Genomic DNA, 27,343 nt, shown 5'->3' on the forward strand with positions numbered 1-27,343 from the left:
TTAAAAGAGTAACAGTTACACTGAGTTTTTATTGCATAGAAATGTGAGGTTTCCTTTGGTCCACAAGTATATTAGGTTACTGCAACTGCAAAGTCCTGTGGGGAGGGCACGAGAAGAAGTATTTTTCCAGTTGTCTGCTGGCTGAGTAAAATCTGTTGCCCCGGTCAGATCCAGATTTCAGACACCATCCATGGCCTGGCTAAATTATCAAACCACTTGGTGTGTTTCCAGTTGAAACACATGCACAAAAGATCTGAATTTATAGAGAGGAAAGTGGATCCATGCAAGAGGCTCAGCAGCAGGGGGTGGCACAGCACATGGGGCGGGGGCAGGTAGAGATGACACAGGTGGGGCGGTAGCAAGTGGTTTGGCAGCCGACCTGACCACAGACTGGTCTCAAACAGCAGCAGGGGCGGCAGCAGGGGCGGCAGCAGGTGGGCTGGCAGCAGCTGGAGCCACAGCAGCTAGAACCACCACAAGAGGGCTGACAGCAGCTGGAGATGCAGCAGCTGGGGCGGCAGCAGGTGGGCTGGCAGCACACAGACTGGCAGCACTGAGGCCTGCAGCAGCTGGACACACAGCAGCTTGGCCTGCAGCAGGTGGGGCGGCAGCAGGTGGGCTGGCAGCACACAGACTGGCAGCACTGGGGCCTGCAGCAGCTAGACACACAGCAGCTGGGCCTGCAGCAGCTGGACACACAGCAACTTGGCCTGCAGCAGGTGGGGCGGCAGCAGGTGGGCTGGCAGCACACAGACTGGCAGCACTGGGGCCTGCAGCAGCTGGACACACAGCAGCTGGGGCGGCAGCAGGTGGTCCTGCAGCAGGTGGGCTGGCAGCAGCTGGGCTGGCAGCAGCCTTGACCACAGCTCTCCTCAGAGCAGACAGAGCCACAACAGGAGTTGACCATGGTGTCAGAGGTGGAGGTTCTGATTAGGATGGGAGTGAGTGTAGTGAATCTGAAAATCCTCATTCTGCATGTCTCCTTTTATACTCTGCTGAAAATGCTGTGACCACAGCCTAGAGGATTTCCTAGTTGTTTTTCTTTTCCCTAGAGAAATAGTCATCATTACGCCAGACCACTGGTTTTCCTTTTTACATACTTGAGGAAAAGATTTGCGTTTCCTTGTGCATTAAGGTTATTTAGTCTGGACTTTGTCAGGGAATTACCCTCCTGGCTTCCTTGTTTGTCCATGGGTGGGTTCATCCCATGGAGTCGGTCACTGGTGTATGCCTGTGGTTTGTGTATCACTCGTGATGCTATTTAAGCCAATTTGTCTTGTGATGCGCACATCCCTTTTGATGTCTAAAGAGAAACACAATTATAGTAGGGAGACGGGGAGGAAAGCTTATCTTTGTGAGATAGTTCCCTGTGAGCTATGAGGAAGAGTCTTGTCTGTGAATCATGGGTGTTCATTGGATGGTGTGCTGCCCAGACTACTCCAAGGTTTGCAGCAGAAACAAGACTTCCTTTACCCAGTTTCAAACTGGCACTAATGACTCACTGTTCTAAATATGGAAAGTCACTTTGTGCCACCTTGGCCACCTTGAAGGGACTCTCACTGGCCCAGTAGGGAACCACCTGAACACCAAAACAGTGACAGCAATGGACTGCCACACATCAAGTAAAATTAAAAAAAAAATAACCAGTCTATACTAAGGTGAAGTAGAGAAATAAAAAAGAAGGCAAAGATCTAGTCACAACAGTGGAATGATGCTTAGTTAAATCATGGCTTTGACTAGGAACATGATATTCATATATTTTGAAATATGTCTTTATCAATAATTTGTTCATTTCAAAATGGAAAACTACTAACTCACTGGGAACAAACTCTTAATCTGGGGATGAGATTGGTTTCAGGGCTGTGTAGGTGGCTCAGTGGGTAAAGCGCTTGCCCTGCTGGCCTGAGGGCCTGAGCTCAAGCCTCAGAAGCTATTACAAGCACAGTGGCTTGCACTTGTTATCTACACACTGGGGAGGCAGAGAGAACCAGTCAGGCCAGTGACTGATTTTTCTCTCAAAAAAACAGAGTGGCAGATGGAGCCTGAGGCATGGCATCTGAGGTTACCCTCATCCCCACAACCATAAGCATACACTTCCATCTGTACACACATGGGTGTGCAGGCACACACACACATACATTCACACACACACACACACACACACACACACACACACACACACACACCATAAATGCAGTCACTTTCTGAGAAGACACCTTGTTTATTATTCCTGTAGGTGGCATACCTTGACTGTAGCTATAGGAAAACAGAAGAAAAACGAAGGCTGAGTAATTCTCCACACAATGACTGGCTCACCCTCTTTAACATATAGTGACAGGATCAATGAATGTTTTAGATTTAAGGAAATCAGAGATGCACTATGGAAATGTAATGTGTAGGTATGCATAGAAATTCCTGTTTAGGACAATATTTAACAATATTTGGATCTGGAATGCACATTAGACAATAGACAATAGTATTCTTTAAACACAATTTAAGTGCATATCTCTACTGCAGTTATATAAAAATGTCCCTAGTCCATAACAATGAGTCATGACTCATTGGAGTCTGTACAGGATATAACCAGACACTAAATTCTTAGCACAAAGGAGATGGATTATTCTGGAGGGGAAATCCAGGGGTCAGACAAAGGTAGACAGAAAGCAGCAACAGGCGTTGTTGTTGCTGTTGTTGTTGTTCAGGAGTGAATTTTTCAGGAGAAAAAAGGAGTCTGTGCTAGAGTAGGTTGGTGAGTCCCAATTGGACATGCTAGCCAGTGTAGCCAAATAACAAATTTTGATTGCTGGACATTGGCCTTTAGTCTTAGGAATGAGGCAGTGGCTATAAGGGAACGGGTTGGAGGCTTAGGGATGTGATATAACAGTTTTTAGCAAGGGAAAGAGAAGGGTAATGGGAAAAACCTGTCAGTGTCACATTTGCCATGCTTGGGCCTGCCAGAGAGCACTTCTTGCCCTCCTTTTTGTTTTATTATTGGGGCACTGGGTGCTGAGCTCTCTGTCTGCTTACTGATGATATTGGGATGTTGTTCTTAGGGACCCAAGGAAGCTGGAATGTTGGCCAAGGACAGAAAGTATAGGCTGTGTCAGTTGATGTCCAGGCTCTGCGGAACCATCTGGGGCTAGGGAAGCAAGGAAGCATTGGAGCAGTTTGTGGGGCAGAATCAGTTGGGTCCAGCCACTTTGACATTGTCTAGGATGCAGATTCTGAGGCAACATCTGGGGCTGGTGAGTTGCTGGAATAGTCTGCAGTTGATTTGAAATCTGTTGGGACAAATAGACTAGGAAGGTAAAGTTAAGGAATTTAGGGAACATTTTTTTCATCTTGGATGTACATTTGAAATGTTTAGGCCCATGGTCCAGGTAAATGGGGGAGGGAAGTCTCAAGACAAGGGAAATGAGAAAGGACCAGGAAAAGGAGGAGAGGCATCACTGTCAGGAATAGACAGATGAGGAAATTTAGGGTGTTGGTTGACAGGAGTTACTTGTCAACCTTACCTGGAGTCCACTTAACTTGTGACTGGTAGATTTAAGTTGATTTCCTAAAAATTATAAAAATGTTTTAAGCTTATATCTTTCTATAAAAAAGTTTTAGATATGTTAGCACTGAAATTTACGTGGTAGAAAGGGCAGTCTATTCATGTAACACAGAGAGAGGGAGGGAATCTGAAACAACTTTTCATCTGCCTTAAATAATTTTCTCAGACTCATTCCTTAAATCACATTCTCAGACCCTCACAATTTACTTAAGCTTTCATACCCTTAGACCTTAACACATTTTCTTAACTTGCATTTACAGGTGTTTACAACTGAGTTTTTTTTTTTTAAGCATTCTTGGACCTTCATAACTTGTGGCTGCATACCTAAAAATGTTCTTAAACTCTTACAATTTCAGGCATTTACAACTTGGAGAGTGGGAAAGATAGAGGGTTGTATAGTGGCGGTGGGGTTAGTTTGCTGATACGCATCGTAGGTTTAGGTTCCATTCTATAAAATAGTCTAATCTGCTGCAGTGAGAGACAGGTGCGTTTGGAGAAAGGATTTAGTATCAGAGTGAAATAAGTAAATAATGATGCTCTGGGTTGAAGGAGGGTTAGGTATGGTGATATCTGGGTTATGTAGTAGGGTATCCTGTAGAGAAGTGGGGTGAGTCTTGAGGGATGAAAAGGCAGCTTGACAGGTGATCATGTCAGCACAGTTATTGTTTCACTGACAATGGAGGAGTCAGTCTGATGTGCATTACAATGCACCATGTCAATTTGACAGGGTGGAAGAGAGGCCTTAGGATGTTATGAATATATGAAGAATTAATAATTGAGTTTTCTTTCATGTTTAGAAACCCTTGTTCCTTCTAGATGGCTACATATGTTATCAAGGTATGGAAAGCATATTTGGAATCTGTGAACACCATTAATGGTGTAATTTTAGCAAGTTGGAAAGCTCTTGTGTCTGCTGATTGGTAGAGTGTGGGATCAGGAGGAGGCCTTGGTGATGGCATCATCTGAGACTACACACAACATGGTGGCCATCTGACAGGAAGGAGCTGCCATCTGTATAAAAGGTATAGGCAGAAATAGCTAGAGGACCCCTCTTGTATGTGAGAGGGATGGGGAAGGAGGTCTTCTAATGTCTCTGGGCAAGAGTGAAGAGTGCCTGGAGAATGTTGGGGTAAAGGGATAACTGTGAAGGAGTTGAGGGGATGACAGATAAAGAGTGTGAGTGATGAGTTTTTGACAAGAGAAAGGGATTGGGAGTCCTCTGTAAGTTAAGAGGAGAGAGAGAGAGAGAGAGAGAGAGAGAGAGAGAGAGAGAGAGAGAGAGAGAGAGAGAGAGAAATAAATTGCGAGGGAGAAATCCCAGAGTTAACTGTTAGATTTAGAGATAAGCAGAAAAACTGTGTCAAGAGAGTGTAGACAGGGAGGTCAGCCACAGAAGGTTTTGGAGAGGTAAGTGACAGGAACAAAGGCGAGTCCTAGAAAGTGTTCTGAGACCTCAGAAGCATGGTTTGTTTTGTTTTGAAGCGTAAAGATGGAAAGGACTACATAGATTTGGGAGGCGAAAGGCCAGGGCTAAAAGGAGAGGGAGAGTAGGTTTTGTTGTTGTTGCTGTTTTGTTTTTTCCATTTAAAGAATTATTTGTCGGCTGGAGAGGTGGCTCAGTGGTTAAGAGCACTGAATGTTCCTCCAAAGGTTCAGAGTTCAATTCCCAGCAACCATCTGGTGGCTCACAACCATCAATAATAAGATCTGGTGCCCTCTCTTCTGGCCTGCAGGCACAAGTGCCGGCAGAATACTGTATAAACAATAAGTAAATAAAAATCTTAAAAAAAAAAAAAGAATTGTTTGTCACTAGAGGAGGAGGCTCATGGGAGATCCAAAGGCAGCTTGGTGTACAGGATATACTAGGAGTGAATACCCAGGGAGTGGAGGAGGCTGGCCAGCCCAGAAAAGGAAAGCGGTTTGGATTTTGTTGAAGGTGGAGATGAGGAATGGAGATGGGCGAGGTGGTCCAAGGTGAGGTGTGTATGGATTGGCGTGGGAGAGAATCCTGGATAAACGAGTTAAAGAGAGGAGAACTGGACTCCAGAAGATGACATCTGGTAACCATTGGAGCTGAAGAAACTGAGGAGTGAGGCGGGGTCAGATTGGCTCTCGGAGAGGGAAGGACTGCAAAAGAGGAGGTCATCTACACACTGAAGCAGGCAGAGGGGCAAAAGGGAGAGGCCAGGCCAGGTCCATGGTGAGTGCCTGGCTGAAAGGGGGGCATGGGGGGGGGAAGCGGAAGCTGTCATTGAATCCCTGGAGATGGTGGTGCAAGTCAGTTGTCAGGATTGTCGAGTACGGGGTCTGTCCAAGTGAAGGCGAAGAGATCTTGAGAATGACTATCTAGGGGTGTTGAGAAGAAAGCATCTCTAAGGTCTAGGACTAAGACATGAGTAGTGTTTCCAGGGATATCAGATAGGATGGTGTAAGGGCTGGGGACCACCAGGTGGAGAGAAGCAATGACAGTGATAATGGAGTGAAGGTCTTGAACTAGGGGGAGGTTTTGTTAGTTTTTTTTTTTTGACTGTTGATATGGGGGTATTGTAGGGTGAAGACCTGGGGCATAGAAACCACATGATTAAAGGGATTGAATGATGTGTTTGCTGCCTGGCTAAGGATAAGGGGTATAGGAGTGTGAAGATGTAGGCAAAGGGATCTTTGAATGTAAGAGGAAGAGTTTTGAGATGTTTAGGAAGGCCAGGAGAGAGAGGGGGCTTTGGGATTTTGGAGTGTGTGAGAGTGCACATACAAACGGAGGCCAAAGAAAGGAGGAGGATGTAGGGGTGGTTTTGGAGCTATTGTTGGGGTAGAAGGTGAAATGTGTATTAGTCTTGGGAAGAGCATCCCTTTTTAGTAAGGGAGTAGGATATGAGACCATGAGGAGAAAGGAGGGGGGAGGAAATACCTTTAAAGGAGCAATTCAAGGGTGGGGGGTTTGGAGAGGTCTGAGGGACTGGCTCTGTACACATTTCATGAATGTTGTCCATTTTACGCTATCTGGAAACACCCCAGAATGGCAAGTTTGTCCTCCAGGGAAGGTAATTTTCCTATGAATGGATGGGAGCAAAACTGAGTGGAAGAATGTGGGGAAGATAAGTCTAGAAAGTTGGAGTCTGTGACTCTGCTTCTTCACACCCGAAAATTAGTCTTCCCAGGGTTTTATGTTTTGGGAAAATGCCATGCATCGGCTTTTTAAAAATGGATTTTCCTCCATGTTTCCATGTCACCTCACTCACTTTGAAGTCCATGCAGATGTTTTTGATATTCAAAGAGATGACAGGCTTGAAAGCGTTATCGTGACTACTTTGGCAAGCTGGCTACAAGTAGTTTTAATACTTGGGTTCTATATTATTATATATAATATCATATATTATTGTCATAATTCTTTTTGTCAGTTAAAGTATTCTTTTACTTTTGTTTATCTCTTATTCTTTGTCAGGTTCAGTCCAGTGTGTAGCGGGATTTAGTTTCTCTCATTTCCTGTCACCCAGTCTCTTCCCCTCCTCAGACCCAGAGCTGTCTCCTGATAAGCCAGCTTCCTTCTTTCATGCCTTTGTCTGTGGGTGTGACCTGCTGGGTGTAAGCAGGGCTGCCTGCAGGAGCATGGCTAGGAGGCCAGTTCTTAGGATGTGGGCAACTTATTAGCGACTGTGTCTCTGAAGAAAGTAGGTACCTCTCAGCCCTCATCAGAGAAGCTTCTTTTTTGCAGTTGACATGGGCAGTTAATGCAGACTCACAAACACCAAGGTAGAGAATAAGGGACTGTGAAGAACTCAGGCCTAAACAGAACATTTTATCAGGCATGCACGTGTGCAGGCACACACACACACACACACACACACACACACACACACACACACACACGCACACACATGCACACATACACATGTACACCCCCACACATGCACACACTGCTCAGGAAACATTATGAAAAAGAAAGTGATAGGACTGCAAAAGCCAGTGTCTTCTAGACATAGCAGGTTGATGTGCTCATGAGCTCCCTGAGACCAACTATAATGACTTCCTTTTTGTAAAAAAAAAAAAATTAATGATTTATTTTATTTTCAATGTGTTCACTTTACATCTTGATTGCAGTCCCTTCCCTTGTTGCCTCCTGGTCCCACTCTCTCTCCCTCCCTCCCTCCTTCTTCCCCTTCTCCTCCCCCCTAGTCCTCAGAAAGAGGGAGCCCCCCTTCCCTAACATCTGACTTCAGCCTATCCAGTCTCATTTGGACTGCCTGTATCCTCTTCCTCTGTGTCCTGGGAAGGCTGCCCTACCAGGGGGAAATGATCTACGAGTGGGTACCAGAGACCATGTCAGAGGTAGTCCCTACTCACCCTATTATGGGACCCACAAGGAGACTGTGCTGCCTATCTACTACATATGAGCAGAGGTTCCAGGTCCTCACCATGCATAGTCTTTGGTTGGTGCATCAGTCTCTGCAGCACCCCCTCCTCCACCTGGATTTGTTGGCTCCATTGATCTCCTTGTGGAGCTCCTGACCCCTCCAGGTCCCTCTATTCCTCAACTCTTCACTCTTCCATTAGACTCTCTGCGCTTCACCCCAGAGTTTGTCTGTGAGTCTCAGCATCTGCTTTGATTTTGAACTCACCATGTTGGAAATCTTCTGAAGCTTTGAGAGCAAGATCCGGAAAGTTTGGGGGGCAGTTGTGCTTTGTATATGATTTCCATTTAATGAAGACAGTCACTATAAAGCAACAGATGCAAGAGATGTGTATTTCTGTTCCAATTAAATGAGGTTTATTTAGAAGTAGCAGTGGCAAAGGTACAGAAATGTCATAGTTAAAGGGAAAACAAGATGACACCATGAGACTTTCAGCTCTGAAGGTTTGATCTAACTCTATAGGTGCTGAACGTATTTCTATCTGTGAGTCGAGAAGCCCTGCACTCTTACTAATTTCTTTTTAAAACATTTTGTATGAATTATTTCAGAATTTCATACATGCATGCAATGTATTTGATCATTTTAACACCCGCATTCCTCCCTCATAACTCTTTCAAGATCCACTCCCACCCTCCTCTATACTAATTCCTTACCCTCCAATTCCACATTTTGTCATGAGATGACGTAGAAATTACCAGAGGCAGCTTTCCTAAGTCTGGGGTATAAACACCCAATCAAAAGGAAAGGCCTCTCTCAAGATGGTTCTGAGGTACATAAGGTGTATTTTCATAACAAAGGATGTGGGAAAAAGTGGGCATGTTCAGGAAAGGTCTCAGCAGCAAGGTGTAGCACAGCACATGGGGCGGGGGCAAGTGGAGATGACACAGGTGGGGCGGTAGCAAGTGGTTTGGCAGCCGATCTGACCACAGACTGGTCTCAAACAGCAGCAGGGGCGGCAGCAGGGGCGGCAGCAGGGGCGGCAGCAGGTGGGCTGGCAGCAGCTGGAGCCACAGCAGCTAGAACCACCACAGGAAGGTTGACAGCAGCTGGAGATGCAGCAGTTTGGCCTGCAGCAGCTGGGGCGACAGCAGGTGGGTTGGCAGCACACAGACTGACAACAGCTGGGTCTGCAGCAGCTGGGGCGGCAGCAGCTGGACACACAGCAGCTGGGGCGACAGCAGGTGGGCTGGCAGCACACAGACTGGCAGCACTGGGGCCTGCAGCAGCTGGGTCTGCAGCAGCTGGACACACAGCAACTTGGCCTGCAGCAACTGGACACACAGCAGCTGGGGCGGCAGCAGGTGGTCCTGCAGCAGGTGGGCTGGCAGCAGGTGGGCTGGCAGCAGCCTTGGCCACAGCCCTCCTCAGAGCAGACAGAGCCACAACAGGAGCTGACCATGGTGTCAGAGGTGGAGATTCTGGGTGGGTTTACAAGTGAGTGAGTTTTATGTTTTGGAGTCTCCTTGCTGCAGGTCTCCTTTTATACTCAGCTAAGTCGTTTCTGTAATTATGAAAATAAATACTATTTCCTTGTTTTTGTTTATATGATACAAATGCCACTTAGTAAGTTGTAGTATTCTAGTAATTACTACCACTGTGTAGGAAATAATTACTTCACTTTTCTCATGCTTCCTGGTATTCTCCGTGAATCATCTCTTGAATTTTCCTCTTACTTGGAGTATTACATGCCCTCAGTCCCTGCTTGTCATATGACATGTGAGAGTCATCATCCGTGCTGCAGTTGTCATCCTGACATGATTTCAAGAGAGCTTCTGAGAGATTTGGAATTTGCACTGAATAAATGCTGCTTTCAGTCAGGTGTACCACTGGAAAGAAAACAGGAAGCTGCCCTTTTGTCAAGTGTGGGAATTCAGGTTGCCTAGGACCCATGTATGCATCCCAGATACTCACTGAGCTAGTGAAATTCTTAGGACATTCCACCATGTGGTCAGTCTCAGGACCTCTGTGCACTGAGAAATGTGTTGAAGGATTATTAGTATTTAATATTGAATTAGCATTTTAGTAATATCAGCAGTTACTCCTTAACCAGCTTTATACCCAAATAACCACCTAGAGAGACCAGGATCTATTTAAGTAGCCTATAGCACAAAGCTGAGCAATAATTACTTCACCCTAAACCTCCATGCTAGGATAGCTTCTTCCCATTCAGATTTCCCACATTATACTTGCTTTTACATCATCTCCTAGGCCCAGGTCATTTCTCTTGATGTTGCCTGGTCTTCTCCTCATGGCTCCATCCTCTTCTTTCTTCCCTTTCTTCTCCTCTCCCTTGATCAGGTTGTCCTACCCTATTCTCTGTTATTGCTCAGCATTTGGCTAGTTTGTTTTATTGGCAATACAGAGAAGAAATGGTGACATGCTCACACAAACTTGAAACAGGAGATACTTAGAATAAACATCACAATGTGATGTCCTGATTGAGACCGAAGAGTGGGGTTGACAAATCAACAGTTGAATGAACAAGGGTAAACTGTACACAGTCCACAAGAGCATTATGCCAATAGAAATGGCTAAGAAGGACTCAGTATTTTGATGTTTCCCAGATCTGTGGGATTGAGATCTGTTTTTAGAGTTGCCTCCAGGCTGAGATATAATAATATACCCAATAGTTTAAAATGCATTTTCTGGAACATTAAGCCTTCTCGTTGCTGTGCTTTATTGACATTCTACCAAATATTTTCATATGTTCTAAAAGTTTTGTAATCTGGTTTATGCTTAATTTTTATAAACATTTAGATGAATACAAGACTTATTCCCAACCTTACATGCGCTTATAGAGAAATTACATACATAGAATTTACACCAGACACCAGAATTCCAGACAAATGCTGCTTTCAACCTTGGTGTGGTGGTTTGAATAGGACTGGCCTTCATAGACTCATGTATATGAATGCTTGTCCCACAGGGAGTGACACTAGTAAGAAACATGGCCTTGTTGGGGGTAGTATGTCACTGGGGGTGGGCTTGGAGGTCTTCTGTGCTCAAGATACACCCAGTGTGGTTCACAGTCTCCTTCTGCTGCCTGCTATCAAAATGTAGAACTCTCAGCTCTTCCTCTAGCACCATGTCTGCCTGCACACTGCCATGTTTCCCACCATGACTATAATGGACTTAACCTCTAAAACTGTAAGCCAGCCCCCAATGAAATGTTTTCCTTTATAAGAGCTGCAGGTCATGGTGTCTCTTCACAGCAATCAAACCCTAGCTAAGACACTTGGAAGGAGAAGCTTCTCAATAATGGGTGACAGTTAATGCAATGACTCATAGCTCCAAATAGGACATTCATATTACCACATCCAAGCCCCAAGGAACATCCTGGAAGAGGAGATGGAGAGAATGTGACAGCTGAAAGAAGGAATGGAGGACGATAGTCACTGTCTTCTGTACATGACATAGCCGTTGCACTCATGAACCCACAGTGGCCATGATTGCCTGCACAAGACTCATACAGCCCACTGTGGATGAGGGAAGGGCATCATGAGGCCTCACCCCTCCCGAAAGATCCACTCACAGTTAAAGGCTGCTGGAGGAGGCAGAGTCATTTTCTGTTAGTGGCATAACCATTGACAAGTTTTCCATGCTCCAGTAAATAACCTCCACACTCAAGCTTACGCAAGCCACCCTAATGAAGCTCAGTGGTGGGTCACAAAAACAGATAAGAAACTATGAGAGGCGCTAAGGAAGAAAGAAGCATCAGGTTAGTGGGTGTAGGTGGATATAAGAGAGGACAACAAGCGGTGAACATATGATCAAAATACAGCTAGATGTGTATGAAAGTATTAAAGAATAAATAAAAAGTTAATAACTCATGGGTCTGACTTAGGTCCCCTGCATAGATGCTATGGTTGTGTAGGTGGGTGTTCTTATGGGACTGCTAACAGTGGGAGTAGGAGGGCGTCTCTGACTCTTTCGCCTGCTCTTGGGACCCTTTTTCTATGAGGATGCCTTGTCTGGCCTGGATGTGAGGGCTTATGCCTAGTCTTGTTGTAACTTGTTATGTCATGTCCAGTTGATATCACTGGGAGGCCTGCTATTTTCTGAAAGAGAAGTGCATCTGAAGGGGAGGGGAGGTATATATGTGGCAGGGACTAGGAGTAGAGGGAAACTGTGGTCTGGACATAGTATATGTTGGAATAAAAACAAACAACAAAGTAATGAGGTTCAAGGCAAAGCTTCATATTATGATGTTATCTTTTCTGATGCTACAAGAATTCATGTTTAAAGTTACTTAAGGGGCCAGTAGATTGCTCATCTGACTACCACAGGTGGCTCTTCTTACATCAATTAAAACAATCAAGACAATTTCCCACAGACACATCCACAGGCCAATTTGATCTAGATAGTCCCTCATGCAGACTGTCTTCCTAGATGATTCTAGACTAGAGTATAAAGTTGACAATTAAAATAGATTATTATAGCCACCACTAAAAGAAGAGTAAGTTAAAAAATATTATTCTGGTATATCTCTGGAATTGATTTTCAGTCCACTAATACTTTTCATGTACCAGTGTCACAGCAGTTAATGTATAGAATTAACTTGCTTGTCATGGTTCTCAAATCCAGCCTGCTGTTATGGCAACATGCTAGTGAACTCAAAATAATATGGGCAAAAATAAGAAGCACAGTAAGGCCTTTGCCCTGAGAATGTGACTGGCCCCTGGCTTGGCTCTACCGACACAGCAGTTTCTCTAGGATTACAATTCTTATAAAGTCTTACACATTAGGGCTAGTGAAGTAACCATGGGAACCACCTTGATTGTTGACAGAGAATATTTCCTTAATCTTCAGGAGCTGTCTTTGTTACATTCTGACTACTCCAGAGAAAAAGGATTTAGGGAGGATTAAAACTCCCCTTCCAGAGAGGATGCCAAGATGGCAGTGCCTAGTGAGCACAGTGTCTGGGTTTCTGGAGCTCATTGACTGCGGAACAAATGAGTGGCATGCTGCTGACTGCAAAATGCCAACATCTGTGTTTTCCCCAGAGAACACTGGGACTATCCACCTTCCTGAGGAGGACACCCCAAGGCTACAGGGACACAAAGTTCCAGCCTCCTGCCCCCATCCCCCCCCAGTGCTACCCCCTATACCAAGGAGGCCTCCTGGGCTCTAGGGACAAAGGGTTCCAGTGCTCTTCTCTCCCAACCCAAGCATTATCTGCCTTTCTGAGGAGGACTCCAAGGCTCCAGAGGCACACTTCTTGATGAGACCTGCCAGGACCCCAGGGACATACAGCTCTAGCCTCTAACTCACAGACTTACCCACCTTCCTGGGGTGACCAGCAGAACCTCAGGATCATACAGGTTAGACACCTCCACCCCAATCCCCTGCATGTGGGTCCAACCAGGACACAGACAGCAGAGAAAAGTGGAGGGCTAATCCCTGAGATCCAGCCTCTGGCCCACAGATCTCAGGAACAACCAGCCTCTGGTTTTCAGATCAGGGCTCTTCCTGCCTTCCTAGGAGGTCTGGTGGGCAACAGAGACAACCAGCCAACACTAAAGACAACCAGATGGCTAAAGGCCAGTGTAAGAACACAATCAACAAGAGCCAGGGTGATATGGCACCACTGGAAGCCACTATCCTAATACATCAAGCCCTGGATATACTAACAAAGCTGAAACACAATAAAAATGACCTTAAATCTATTCTTATGAAGATGATAGAAGCCTTTAAAGAGGAAATGAATAATCCCCTTAAAGAAATAGAGGGAAATACAATCAAACAGGTGAAAGGAATGAATAAAATGGTTCAAGACCTGAAAATAGAAATGGAAACAACAAAGAAAACACAAAATGAGGAAACCCTGGAGATGGAAAACTTAAGGAAGAAAATGGGAACTACAGAGATAAACATCACCAACAGAATATAAGAGATGGAGAACAGATTATCAGACATAAAAGATACGATTGAAGAAATCAATATATCTGACAAAGAAAATGTTACATCTAAAACATTCCTGACACAAAACATGAAGGGGAGATAAACATGAATTTTATTTAGATCACAGGTGGTGGATGAGAAAAGACTTGTGAGACAGCAGATGATGTTTATCCCCTTAGAAGTCGGACCACAATTGGTGTAGATTGGTTATTAACCAGCTGAAAAACATCCTTGAATAAATTCTGAGAGGAGGTATAAAAATGAGCCAAGAACAAGAGGCTGGGCCTTTGGAGACTTTAGGTAGTTTTGGCTGTTCATCACTCCACTTTGAGACGCTCCTAGAGAGAACCACTTAAGGGAAGGCTTGGGGCTCCTGGCTCCAACTGAGACTCTGGGTTCTGGCTGCTCCAGGTTCCAGCAGAAGAAATCCAGCTGATTATGCCAGGAGAATCATTCCTAAGAACTGATATCCTTATGGTTTCATTATTCTATTCTTTAATCTTATTTTCCTATTGTTTAAGTTAGTCGGATTATAAGTAAGGTACTCTCAGTTAATAACTTCCTAATAAAATATATATGATAAGAAAATTGAGCCTACAAAAACATCCAGGAAGTCAAGAACACTATGAAAAGACAAAACCTAAGAATAACAGGAATAGAAGAAAAAGAAAATTTCTAATTCTAAAGACTAGAAAATATTTTCAAAAAATCATAGAAGAAAATTTCCTCAAATTAAAAAAAGAGATATCTGGCCAGTGCAGTGACACATGCCTGTAATCCCACCATTGGGAAGATAAAGACAGGTAGGTCTCTGTGAGTTCAAAGTTAGCCTGGTCTACAAAGTAAGTCTAGAGCAGCCAAGGATACACATAAAAACCGTGTATCAGAAAAAAACAAAAACAAAAACAAAAGAAAGAGATGCCTATAAATACACACAGGGCTTACAGAACACCAAATAGATTATACCAGAAAAGAAATTCTTCCTGTCACATAATAATTAAAACACTAAGTGTACAGAAAAATGAAAGAATATTAAAAGGTGCAAGATGAAATGGCCAAATAACATATAAAGGCAGACCTATTAGAATTATATTTGACTTCTCAACAGAGACTCTAAAAGCCAGAAGGGCCTGGGCAGACATCTTGCAGATATTAAGAGATCACACATGATATCCCAGACTACTACACCCAGCAAAACTTTCAATCACCAGAGATAGAGAAAATGAGATGTCTCATGGCAAAATCAAATTTAAACAATATCTATGCACAAATATACTCCTACAGAAGATACTAGAAGGAAAAGCCCAACCCAAGGACGTCAGCTACACCCAAGAGTACATAGGAAATAAGTAACACCATTACAGCAAAGCCAAAAGAAGAGAAGCACACACTCTATCACCAACATTTAAATTACAGGAACTAAGGAGCATTGATCATTAATATATCTCATCATCAAGTGACTCAATTCTCCAATAAAAAGACACAGATTAACAGAATAGTTGCATAATCAGGGCCCATCATTCTGCTCCATATAAGAAACACACCTCAACAACAAAGATAGACATTACCTTAGTGTTGGAGGAAGGTCCAACTGTGTTTTCAAATGCTGAGTTCAGTGCTTTGAGGTCTGGTTACTGCCCTGTCATGGGCATTGTTATGAATGTTGAACTATCTCGTGTAGCCTTGTAATGATAAGGAATGTTTCCCAATGATCTCTGATTGGCTAAATAAAGACACTGTAGCCTATGACTGGGTAGAAGAGAGGGAGGTGCAGTTTTAGGTGCCTGGTCTTGGGGTTGAGGAAGGAGAAAGCAGCAGAGGAAGAGGAGAGAGAGGAGTCACCATAAGGAAAGATGGCACTGATCATAAGGCTGAGGAACAGACTGATGGAGCAGAAGCTGCGCAGGAGCCATCAGATTGGCAAGTATTTTATTTTTATGTGGGTTTTAAAGGTACTAGGATGAGAGTAGCTCAGGATCTTCCCAGGATAGCAGTTACAGCTTAAAAATAAATCATAGTCTTTCTGTGTCAGTCAATAGAAAACTATTGCTGTAATAATTTACTGTGTTATTTAATATAGAAATAATAATTTATCCTTCTACAACACCTGAGAATAAAGAGGTAGAAAAAAAGATTTTCCAAGCAGATAGACCCAAGAAACAAGCTGAAGTAGCCATTCTAATGTCTAATAAACTAGGCTTTCTGACAGAAATTAATCAAAGGAGATAGGGAAGGACACTTCATACTCATCAAAGGATAAATCCACGAAGACGACACTTCAATTCTGAATACCTATGTCCCCAATACAAGGGCAACCACGTTTGTAAGAGAAACATTACTAAAGCTTAAATCACACATTGATTGCCCACACATTAATAGAGGGAGACTTTACCATCCACCTTTCACCAATAAACAGGTCATCAAGACAGAAAGTAAACAGAGAAGTAATGAAACTAACAAATGTCATGAATCAAATGGACATAACAGATATCTACAGAACTTTTTACCCAAACACAAAAGAATACACCTTCTCAGAACCTCATGAAACATTCTCCAAAATTGACTGTATAGTCTGTCACAAAGTAAGCCTCAACCAATACAAGAATATTGAAATAACCCCTTATATTTTATTAGATCACCATGGATTAAAGCTCAACTTCAACAACAACAGAAATAATAAAAAGCCTACATAGTCATGGAAACTGAATGACTCTCTACTCAACGACCAGTGGGCCTGGAAATTAATTAATTGATTGATTAAAGACTTCCTAGAATTCAATAAAAATTAAGATACAACATGCCCAAACTTATGGGCATGGACAAAAGGAAAACAATGCTAAGAGGAAATTTCATAGCATTAAATGCATTCATAAAGAAATTATTGAGATATCATACTAGTTACTTGACACACCTGAATGCTCTTGAACAAAAAGAAGTAAACACACCGAAGAGGAGTAGATGGCAGAAAATAATCATACTCAGGGCTGAAATCAATAAATTAGAAACCAAAGGGAACAATACAAAGAATCAACAAAACCAAGAGCTAGTTCTTTCAGAAAACCAACAAACAAACACCTAACCAAACTAACCAAAAGGCAGAAAGACAATATTCATATCAAAATCAGAAATGAAAAATGGGGACATTACAATTAACACTGAAGAAATCTAAAGAATTTTTAGGTCTTACCTCAAAAGCTTGTACTCCACAAAATTGGAAATCTAAGTGAAATGGACAATTTTCTTGATAGATTTTACTTACCAAAGTTAAATCAAGATCAGGTAAACAAGTTAAATAATACTATAACCCCTAAAGAAATAGAAGCAGTCACTAAAATTTTCCCAACCAAAAAAGGCACAGGGACAGATGGTTTCAGCACAGCGTTCTACCAGACTTTCAAAGAAGAGCTAATACCAATACTCCTTAAGCTATTCCACAAAATAGAAACAGAAGAAACATTGCCAAAGTCCTTTGATAAGGCCACAGTAACCCTGATAACTAAATCACACAGAGATCCAACAAAATAAGAGAATTTCAGACTAATTTCCCTTATGAACATCGATACAAAAATACTCAACAAAATACTCACCAACCAAATTCAAGAACACATAAAAAATATCATCCAGCACAATCAAGTAGGCTTCATCCCAGGGATGCAGGGATGGTTCAACATATGAAAATCCATCAATGTAATCCATCATATAAACAAACTGAAAGAAAAAACCCACATGATCATTTCATTAGATGCAAAAAAGCATTTGACAAAAACCCAACACCCCTCATGTTAAAAGTCTTAGCTTAACTAAACAAAATAAAGGCAGTATACAGCAAGCCTATATAGCCAACATAAAATTAAATAGAGAAACATAAAGCAATTCCACTAAAATCAAGGACAAGACAATGCTGCCATTCTCCCCGTATTTATTCCATATAGTACTTGAATTCCTAGCTAGCACAATAAGACAAATATAGGAAATCAAGGGGATAAAAATTGGAGAGGAAGAAGTCAAAGTATCACTATTGACAGATCATATGATATTTTATATATACGACCCAAAGATTCTACCAGAGAACCCTCCCATCTGAAAAACACCTTCAGCAAAGTGGCTGGATACATTAACTAAAAAAGAAAGAAGGAAAGAAAGAAAGAAAGAAAGAAAGAAAGAAAGAAAGAAGGAAGGAAAATCAAGAGAGGCCCCCTGTATACCAATGACAAATGGGCTGAGAAAGAAATTAGGGAAACAACACCCTTCACAATAGCCACAAATAATTTAAAGTATCTTGGTCTAACTTTAGCCAAGCAAGTCAAAGACCTGTAAGAAAAGAACTTCAAATCTCCAAGGAAAGAAATTAAAGAAGATATCAGAAGATGGAAAGATCTCCCATGCTCATGTATCTGTAGGGTTAACAGTAAAAATGGCCATCTTATAAAAAGTAATCTACAGATTCAACACAATTCCCATAAAATTACCAACATGATTCATTACAGACTTTGAAATAACAATTCTCAACTTCATATAGAATAAACCCAAAATATATAAAACAATCTTTTACAATAAAAGAACTTCTGGAGGAATCACCATTCCTTATTTCAAGCTGTACCACAGAGCAATAATAATAAAATACTCATGGTATTGGTCTAGAAACAGACTGGTTGATCAGTGGAATTGAATTGAAGACTCAGAAGTAAACCCACAGAACTACAGACACTTGGTTTTGGACAAAGAGGTCAAAACCATAGAATGGAAGAAGTAAAGCATCTTCAGCAAATGGTGCTGGTCTAACTGGATGTCTGCATGTAGCAAATAGATCCATATTTATCACCCTGTACAAAACTCAAGCTTAAGTAGATCAAAGACTTCTACAGAAAGCCAGATATACTAAATCTATTGGAATAGAAAGTGGGGAACAGCCTTGAACTCATTGGCACAGGAGACAACTTCCTGAATAGTAAACCACAATTCAGGTTCTAAGATCAACAATTAATAAATGGGACCTCATGAAACTGAAAAGCTTCTCTAAGGCAAAGGACACTATCAATAGAACAAAATGACAGCCTACAGATTGGGAAAAGATCTTCACCAACCTACATCCAACAGAAGGCTAACATCCAAAATATATAAAGAATTCAAGAAACTAGACACCAATAAACAAAATAATCCATTTTTAAAAATGAGGTACAGAGCTAAACCAAGAGTTCTCAATAGAGGAATCTCTAATGACCAAAAATCACTTAAAGAAATGTCCAACATTCTTATTCACCAGGGAAATGAAAATCAAAACAAGATTCTATCTTACAATTGTCATATTGGCTAACATAAAATATTCAAGTGACAGCACATGCTGGCAAGGTTGTGGAGAAAGAGGAACACTACTCTATTGCTGGTGGGAATGTAAACTTATACAACCACTTTGGAAATAAATCTGGCACTTTATCAAAATATTGGGAATAGTTTTGTCTTAGAACCCAGCTATATAATTCTTGGGCATATACCAAAAGATGCTCCACCATATGGCAAGGATATATTCTCAACTGTGGTCATAGCATCTTTATTCATAATAGCCAGAAACTGGAAACAACCTAGATGTTCCTCAACAGAAAAATGGATAAAGAGAATGTGGTGCATTTACACAACAGAATACTGCTCTGCTATTGAATACAAGTAAATCATGAAATTTGAAGGCAAATTGATGGAACTAGAAAAGATCATCCTGAGTGAGGTAACCAAGACCCAGAAAGACACACATGGTATGTACTCATTTATAAGTGGATATTATCCATATAGTACAGGATAACCACACTACAATGCACAGACTGAAAGAAGCTAAGTAACAAGGAGGCCCTAAGGAAGGACGCTTAATCTCACTCAGAAGAGGAAGTAGAATAGACAGCAGAAGTGGATGAAGAGAGGAAACTGAGTAGGAGGTGTGTGGGTGGGAAGGGAAACTAGGGTAGGCATCAGATGTGGGGAGAGCAGGGAGGACGGTGAGAAGGCTGGGAGAGAGAAGGTATACTGAATGGGGGAATCTCTTGCAAACGCTGGAGGCCTGAGATGTTGTAGGTATGAGGGTGACTCTACTTGAGACTCCCGGCAGTGGAGGACATGGAGACTGAAGGGGACACCTTCTAGCCTGGCAATACTTCTAATGCAGAGAGGGGAACACAAATCCACCCACAAAACTTTTGTCCCAAAAGTTTACCCTGCACACAAGATGTGCGGGGATAAAGATGGTGCAGAGATTGAGGGAAAGTCCAACCTACGACTGGCCCACCCTGAGAGCCACGCCATGGGAGAGAGCCACTGCTAATGATACTCTGCTATGTTTGCAGACAGGAACCTAGAATAACTATTCTCTGAGAAGCTCCACCCAGCAGAAAATGGAAACAGATGCTGAGACTCACAGCCAAACATTGGGTGGAGCTTGGGGAGTCCTGTGAAAGAGTGGGAGGTGGGAGATAGAGGGACCCATAGGAGACAAGAACTCAACAAGAAGACCAATAAAGTCAACTAACCTAGGCACATGGGGATTTATAGAGATTAAAGCACTAACCAAAAAGCATGTATGGACTGTTCCTATGGTCCCCTAAACATATTCAACTGATGGACAGCTTGATCTTCAAGTGGGTTCCCTAGCAAGTGGAGTAGAAGCTGTCTCTGTCATGGACTCTATTGCCTGCTTTTGAGTCACTTTCCCCTAGCTGGGCTGACTTGTTTGGAAGAGGATGCTCTTAGTTCTGATGTGACTTGATATGCAGGGGGGGTTGGTTTGTGGGTGTGCCCCTTTTCTGAGAAGAAGGGGAGGGGAAAAGGGTAGGAGAATGGGACTGGGATGAGAGGAGGGAGGGGGCTGAAAGAAGGATGTAAAGTGAATTTTAAAAAATCCATTTTCAGTTATTGATCAGAACATCTTTTGTTGCCCTTTATAACTTACTGTTTATTATCTAGATGGACTTGAAAAACCCCAGATGTACTTATTAAGAATTACAAATTAAACAAAATGATAGCTAGGGATAGTTAACATTTTATTAATTTATGAAACATTCTTAGTATACATTTAGGCAAAGCTGATGTGGCCCATGACAATAAATGGACTCAGTAGGTTGTATCTATCTATGTATCTATCTATCATCTCTCTCTCTCTCTCTCTCTCTCTCTCTCTCTCTCTCTCTCTCTCTCTCTCTGTGTGTGTGTGTGTGTGTGTGTGTGTGTGTGTGTAAAGAAAAAAAACATCGATTTGAAAGAGTGGGAGGGCATGAAATGGTTTGGAGGAAGAAAACATTGATTGGAGAGGAGGGAGGAAAAGCAAAGGGGAAATGATTCAATTACATTTAAACTAAAAGTTAAAATTTGCCTGTTTTTGTTTGTTTGTTTGTTTTGTTTTTTTGGGTTTTCGAGCCAAGGTTTCTCTGTGTAGCCTTGGCTGTCCTAGACTCACTTTGTAGACCAGGCTGGCCTTGAACTCACAGCGATCTACCTGCCTCTGCCTCCTGAGTGCTGGGATTAAAGGTGTGCACCAGCACTGCCCAGCTTAAAAGTTAAAATTTAAAAACCAAAATAAAATTGAAATAATCTTGAAAAATAAAATTGAAGAAAAGAAATAAAATAAATATAGTTTCATTTGTTGTTTGTAAATAGAACATCGCCAACTGCATAATGCACAGAAACTTTGAGCTTAAAATGTTTTTTATATATTTTTATGAACCAACAGTTATAAATCTTTTTGCAAACATGCAACTTATGTACATGCTGTAAGGGACATAACCATGGTCATTTTGTGGTTTTGTGGTGAGAAATATGAATGGGCAAAAACGCCCATTCCTGATCATCCTCAGAAAAACAGAGGGAGTGAGAAAAGGTCTTAGGAGACTATAAAAATGCACAGGCTTTGGCAGCATGATTGTCTGAAGCAATGAAGGCATTTCTCTCTGGAGGAACTAGGCTTTTCCTTATCTGCTGATGGTCATTTTATTTTCATGAGGAAGTTGGCATAAAACTCACGCATCTCCAGAGATTTGGGGTTAAGAAGTCATCTTTGGATTCCAAATGAGAGTTATGTGTTTAAAGGGGAAGATAAAACAGGAAAGATATGAGGAAAGATGCTCAGATTTTATGCAGCCAATAATAGATGATACTGGGACAAGAAATAACAAGTCAGGTGGAATTTCCATAACTTCATGATTTTGAATCCACTGCAACCATTAGAGGACACTTGAGATGCTGAGCAATGCTTCATTTTAAATTATACAGGAACAATCAAAGAGTGACACGTATTTTCCTAATATTTACCAAGGAGGATGTTATGATAAGATATTGTTTTTAGTCCTAGGAAGTACTTCAATAACATTAAATACACTTTCAGAGAGCCTATATTATGTGTCAGGCCCTGTGATAAGCATGTTACAGGTCTTTAAATCTTTGAGAGTTATAGTGCATCACCCATATTTTTTTCTTTTTTCTTTTTAAAAATTTTTATTAATTTATTCTTGTTACATCTCAATGGTTATCCCATCCCTTGTATCCTCCCATTCTTCCTTCCCTCATATTTTCCCCTTATTCCCCTCCCCTATGACTGTTCCTGAGGGGGATTTCCTCCCTCTGTATATGCTCATAGGGTATCAAGTCTCTTCTTGGTAACCTGCTGTCCTTCCTCTGAGTGCCACCAGGTCTCCCCCTCTAGGGGACATGGTCAAGTATGAGGCATCAGAGTACGTGTGAAAGTCATACCCCAGTCTCCACTCAACTGTGGAGAATGTTCTGCCCATTGGTTAGATCTGGGTAGGGGTTTAAAGTTTACCACCTGTATTGTCCTTGGCTGGGCATCACCCATATTTTACAGACAGTCTGGACCTGAAGATGCCAATGGCTTCTTCTGGGTCACACTGCAAATGCCTTGGGCTGTTCTGACTCCAGCCCAGGTAAGAGGGACAAAGAGCCCATGATTCTAAGCATGTACTTCTACATTGGTAATGAGAAAAGCGGTCTTGGTATGACGTGAGAGCTAAACACACACACACACACACACACACACACACACACACACACACACACACATTTATTTAACACATCAGGAGATTTTCATCCGATGGGAAATAGCTCTTAATTGAGAACTGGAAACAAGGCTTTATGAAACCATTATAATAAGCCAGCACTCAGGATGAAAATATGACCTGTCTAAAAATAGACACATTGAGCTTGGGTTAAAATATCTTGACATTTATATTGACTCTTGCTATTCCCCGTAGGAACTGAACTTAACTCTGAATGTTATACCAAACAGGACTTAGCAGCTGAGAATCCATCTTTCCAGCCACTGTGTAGCTAAATTGCATTTTATGTGACTAGTGAAAGCAGACATTGGTGTGACAAGTATTCCAAGCAGTGTAGTGTTGTGCAGGGTGGGGGTGAGGGGGGCAGATGATGTAGGTTGGGCAGTGGTAAGGAGTCTAACAGGAGATTTGGTCATATGCTTCACAGAGCAGCAGGGTAGCAGCAGCTGAGCCATAGCAACTGGAGCCACCACAGGTAGCTTGGCAGCAGCTGGAGATGCAGCAGCTCCCCTGTCGGCAGCTTCCATGCTACAACGCCACACCAAGCACACAGAGGAACCACAGCAGGAGTTGACCACAGTGTCTATGGCTGGGACCTGGCATGGTTTCTAAAAGAACCAGGCTCTGGGGTTTAGAAGCCTCCTGCATCACAGACAGCCTCTTACACACTGTGTGAGTATGCTTTCCTTATTTTTTTATTTGCTGCCTAGATGAGTAATTATCACTTTGAGTAACAGCATTTACCCACTTAATGGCTTAGTTTGTTAGAAACAACATTTTTCTTGTCCACTTGTAATAAATTCTACTGGTCTGGTCTGGTCTCCTCCTGACTCATTTTGGATTCTGATTGCTTCTGGAGTGTGTTCTTTCCATCTCCCTCACAGAGGGCTGTCACACAAGTCTCTGCATTTGAGATTACAGCCTTTACCCTCTCCTGCAGTATCTTTTACCATAATGATCGCTGTCCAGAAATATTTATTATCATGTAATTGATTTCCCTAACCAATGGGAATGATGCCCATTGTTGTGGCATTGTGTGAGGCAAGAGGAAAAGGTCTTCATACTTCAGGTCATTTTTCAGTAATTAGCATATTGATGTATACATGTGTAATGATGACACATGAGCTACTGAAGCAGATGTTTGCCTGATGTTGCAGGTTTTGCCTGGCAAGCAATTCATTTGTATAGCTAGCTTTGTGGGAATGTCCTATCATCTTTCTCTCTGTCTTTCAAGCATTGTTTGACAATGTTTTGTTTTTACTTAAATACTTTTTTAAAAAAAGATTTATTTATTTAGTACACAGTGTTCTGCCTGCGTGTAACACCTGCAGTCCAGGAGAGGACACCATATCTCACTGTAGATGGTTGTGAGCCATCATGTGGTTGCTGGGAATTGAACTCAGGACCTTTGGAAGAGCAGGCAGTGCTCTTAACCACTGTGCCATCTCTCCAGCCCCTTAAATACTTCCATATCATGTATTTGGAGCTTATTCTTCCCCCTCCTCCCAAATCTTCCCTGGTACCTCCCGTCTCCCTAAATCCTCAGCTTCATTCTCTCTTTGTCTCTTGTCCACATGCTAGCATAAGGCACAATGCAAGTGGCTTTTTGCTTTCCCGGTGCTTGTCCTCAGTGGATGGAAGCACCATCATAGAAGCTACGTGCTGCATAGGTACCTCTACCCACATACTGTGGAGGCCTAAGCAGTGACACTGAGGAACAGAGCAAAAGCCACTTTGTGTGCAGGAAAAGCATGCCATTCCCGAGCCTGCTGGAGACTGGAAAGGTGGGTGTCACTGAAGTCAGATTTGGGCTTCTCAGTTTCTAGGATTCTGACTTGTTTCCATGACTGTCTTCCGGGATGCATTTGAAAGGATGTCCTTATTCTATTTTTTTCTCTGTGTCTGGCTGTGCTTTTAGTGACTCCCACTTAGCTCTGATGCCATGAGGTGGCATCCCCTTTAAACACAGCCTCTTTTAGAGTGTTACTGACATGGATATTGCTTTCTAGGGCACAGGTACAGTAATGGGACAAAGCGGACAAATAAAGACTAGTATATAAAACAATGGTGCAAAACTTGTAAAGAAGAAAGAGAAAAATGTTAGAAGATTTGCAGTTAAGTGGAAGCAATCCGAAGGTGACACCATTCAGGGTGACCATGTGTTTGGATAAAAGTGTGTGGAAAGTCAGCAACACTGACACTGGGAAGACAAGGCCTGAGATGAGGTAGCTGTCTTGAGAAAATTGCTCTAGGATGGAAAGAGAACCAGTGCAGAGCACATGTGAGCAGGACACTGCTGATTGGGGCTGGCTTCCATTTCCACCCAAGAACATGGGACTGAGACATGTTCGGTGGCAGGTGCTAATGGGAGCATGTGCTCACTAACATCTACTGCTCACTCTGGGTCCCAGGCTTCAGCTTCTGTGCCCAGCTCTTCTCTGTGTGCCAGAGAGAGACCCAGTAAAGGGAACCACATGACTGCTCCAAGGAACACCTCCCTGTTCTCTCAGAAGAACAGAGGAAACAAAGGGCACAGATAAACTCATCCACCATGGGATTTTCATTATTTTGAGAGGGGCTAAAAAAAAAAGTTGAGAGCTGCAGGCAATTAAAGGAGATATAAGGAGATGGATATATTTTCATTTGGATATCTAAAATTCAGATTTATTTGATGTATAGAAACATTTCTACTATAGAAAAATGACAGAAAATAAACATCAGTGTGGGAATGGCATGATAGATTACAAAGAAAACCCATTTTTATTATTTATTTATTTATTTTTATTTGAGAGAGAAAGACCTGGTTGGGGGAAAAACAGTGAGTGTTTAGGAGGCCAAAAATCATGTTCAAAGATAGGCTTTGATTGACCTCTTGGGGTTCAGCTCACACATGGTCTACATCATGAATGGTGAGTGATGAAGGACAGGAGACTGTAGGTGACAGTGCTCAGCAGCAAGAACCACTAGAACAAGCTGGGCGGCAGCAGGTAGTCCTGCAGCAGGTGGTCTGGCAACAGGTGGGGCGACAGCAGCTAGAGATGCAGCACTGGGGCCTGCAGCAGCTGGACACACAGCAGCTGGGGCGGCAGCAGCTGGAGATGCAGCAAGAGGGCCTGCAGCAGCTAGGGCGGCAGCAGCTGGAGATGCAGCAAGAGGGCCTGCAGCAACTGGGGCGGCAACAGCTGGAGATGCAGCAAGAGGGTCTGCAGCAGCTGGGGCGGCAACAGCTGGAGATGCAGCAAGAGGGTCTGCAGCAGCTGGGCCGGCAGCAGGAAGGCCTGCAGCAGCTAGAAATGCAACAGCTGGGCCGGCAGCAGCTGGAGATGCAGCAAGAGGGCCTGCAGCAGCTAGGGCGGCAGCAGCTGGAGATGCAGCAAGAGGGCCTGCAGCAACTGGGGCGGCAACAGCTGGAGATGCAGCAAGAGGGTCTGCAGCAGCTGGGGCGGCAACAGCTGGAGATGCAGCAAGAGGGCCTGCAGCAGCTTGGGCGGCAGCAGGTAGGCTGGCAGCACACAGACTGACAGCAGCTGGGTCTGCAACAGCTGGACACACAGCAGCTGGGGCGGCAGCAAGAAGGCCTGCAGCAGCTAGAAATGCAACAGGAAGGGCGACAGCAGCTGGGTCTGCAGCAACTGGACACACAGCAGCTGGGCCTGCAGCAGCTGGACACACAGCAGCTGGGGCGGCAGCAGGTGGGCCTGCAGCAGGTGGTCTGGCAGCAGCTGGGTTGGCAGCAGCCTTGGCCACAGCCTTCCTCAGAGCAGACAGAGCCACAACAGGAGCTGACCATGGTGTTAGAGGTGGAGGTTATAGGTGGGTTTACAAGAAGGTAAGTTGGACAGTTTGGCAGTGGGGGTCTCCCCACCCACATCCCCTTTTATACCCTGCTGAGGGGCTGTTATCCTCATATGCAACATTCCTTCCTTGTCATTGCTTATGGTAATTAATAGGTCACTATCAAGTTATGTAAGTTTATTTTCCTGATTACATTTTCAAGGTGAATGGAAAATATTAATTTCTTCCTGGTGTGTTAGGGCTCACTGACAGTTCTTGATGAACCATCTCCTAAATAGCTTTTTTGTTGTTTTAATTCCTTCCAAGAGAGCTGTCACCTGACATTCTGTGTCCTGGTCCCACACATTTTAGTGTCATTTGGGTGGCACTTCTTACCTTCCTGTATATAGTCACATTCCTACTTGATTATAATTGCTTCTGGTGACCCTGGAAGAGAACGTGCTTTAGACTGATGGCTCATACATAATGGGTCAGGTGAGCACAAAAGGTCTGGTTGTGGGAGACCACTAGCTTGAGAATAGGAAAACATCAGAACAGTGTCTGTCCTTATTGGCTGTTGTTAATGGGGAAGGTGTTGCAGACGTCAGCTCTCTAGGGATGATGGCAGTGATGAGACCGTAGAGAATCACAGCCCA

General features: G+C 43.1%; 1 protein-coding gene across 3 annotated transcripts; it reads right to left on the reverse strand.

Moving 5' to 3' along the window:
- Positions 1–26,765, reverse strand: LOC311578805 (uncharacterized protein). 3 transcript variants are annotated; one of them, XM_084748862.1, is made up of 3 exons: positions 26,387–26,765; positions 25,961–26,296; positions 8,295–9,131 (listed from the first exon to the last, which is right to left on the reverse strand). In XM_084748862.1, the coding sequence occupies exons 1-3, from the start codon at positions 26,701–26,703 to the stop codon at positions 8,798–8,800; spliced, it is 987 nt and encodes a 328-aa protein (XP_084604988.1). In that variant the 5' UTR covers positions 26,704–26,765; the 3' UTR covers positions 8,295–8,797. The 3 variants fall into 3 exon arrangements, with proteins under 3 accessions (XP_084604989.1, XP_084604988.1, XP_084604987.1); XM_084748863.1 differs by lacking the exons at positions 25,961–26,296; positions 26,387–26,765 and adding an exon at positions 1–763 and having other exon boundaries at positions 8,897–9,413; XM_084748861.1 differs by having other exon boundaries at positions 25,961–26,765.
- Positions 26,766–27,343: the final 578 nt, after the last annotated feature.

The sequence above is a fragment of the Acomys minous genome, assembly GCF_964271855.1.
Source record: "Acomys minous genome assembly, chromosome: 12".
In the NCBI taxonomy this organism is placed as follows: domain Eukaryota; kingdom Metazoa; phylum Chordata; class Mammalia; order Rodentia; family Muridae; genus Acomys; species Acomys minous.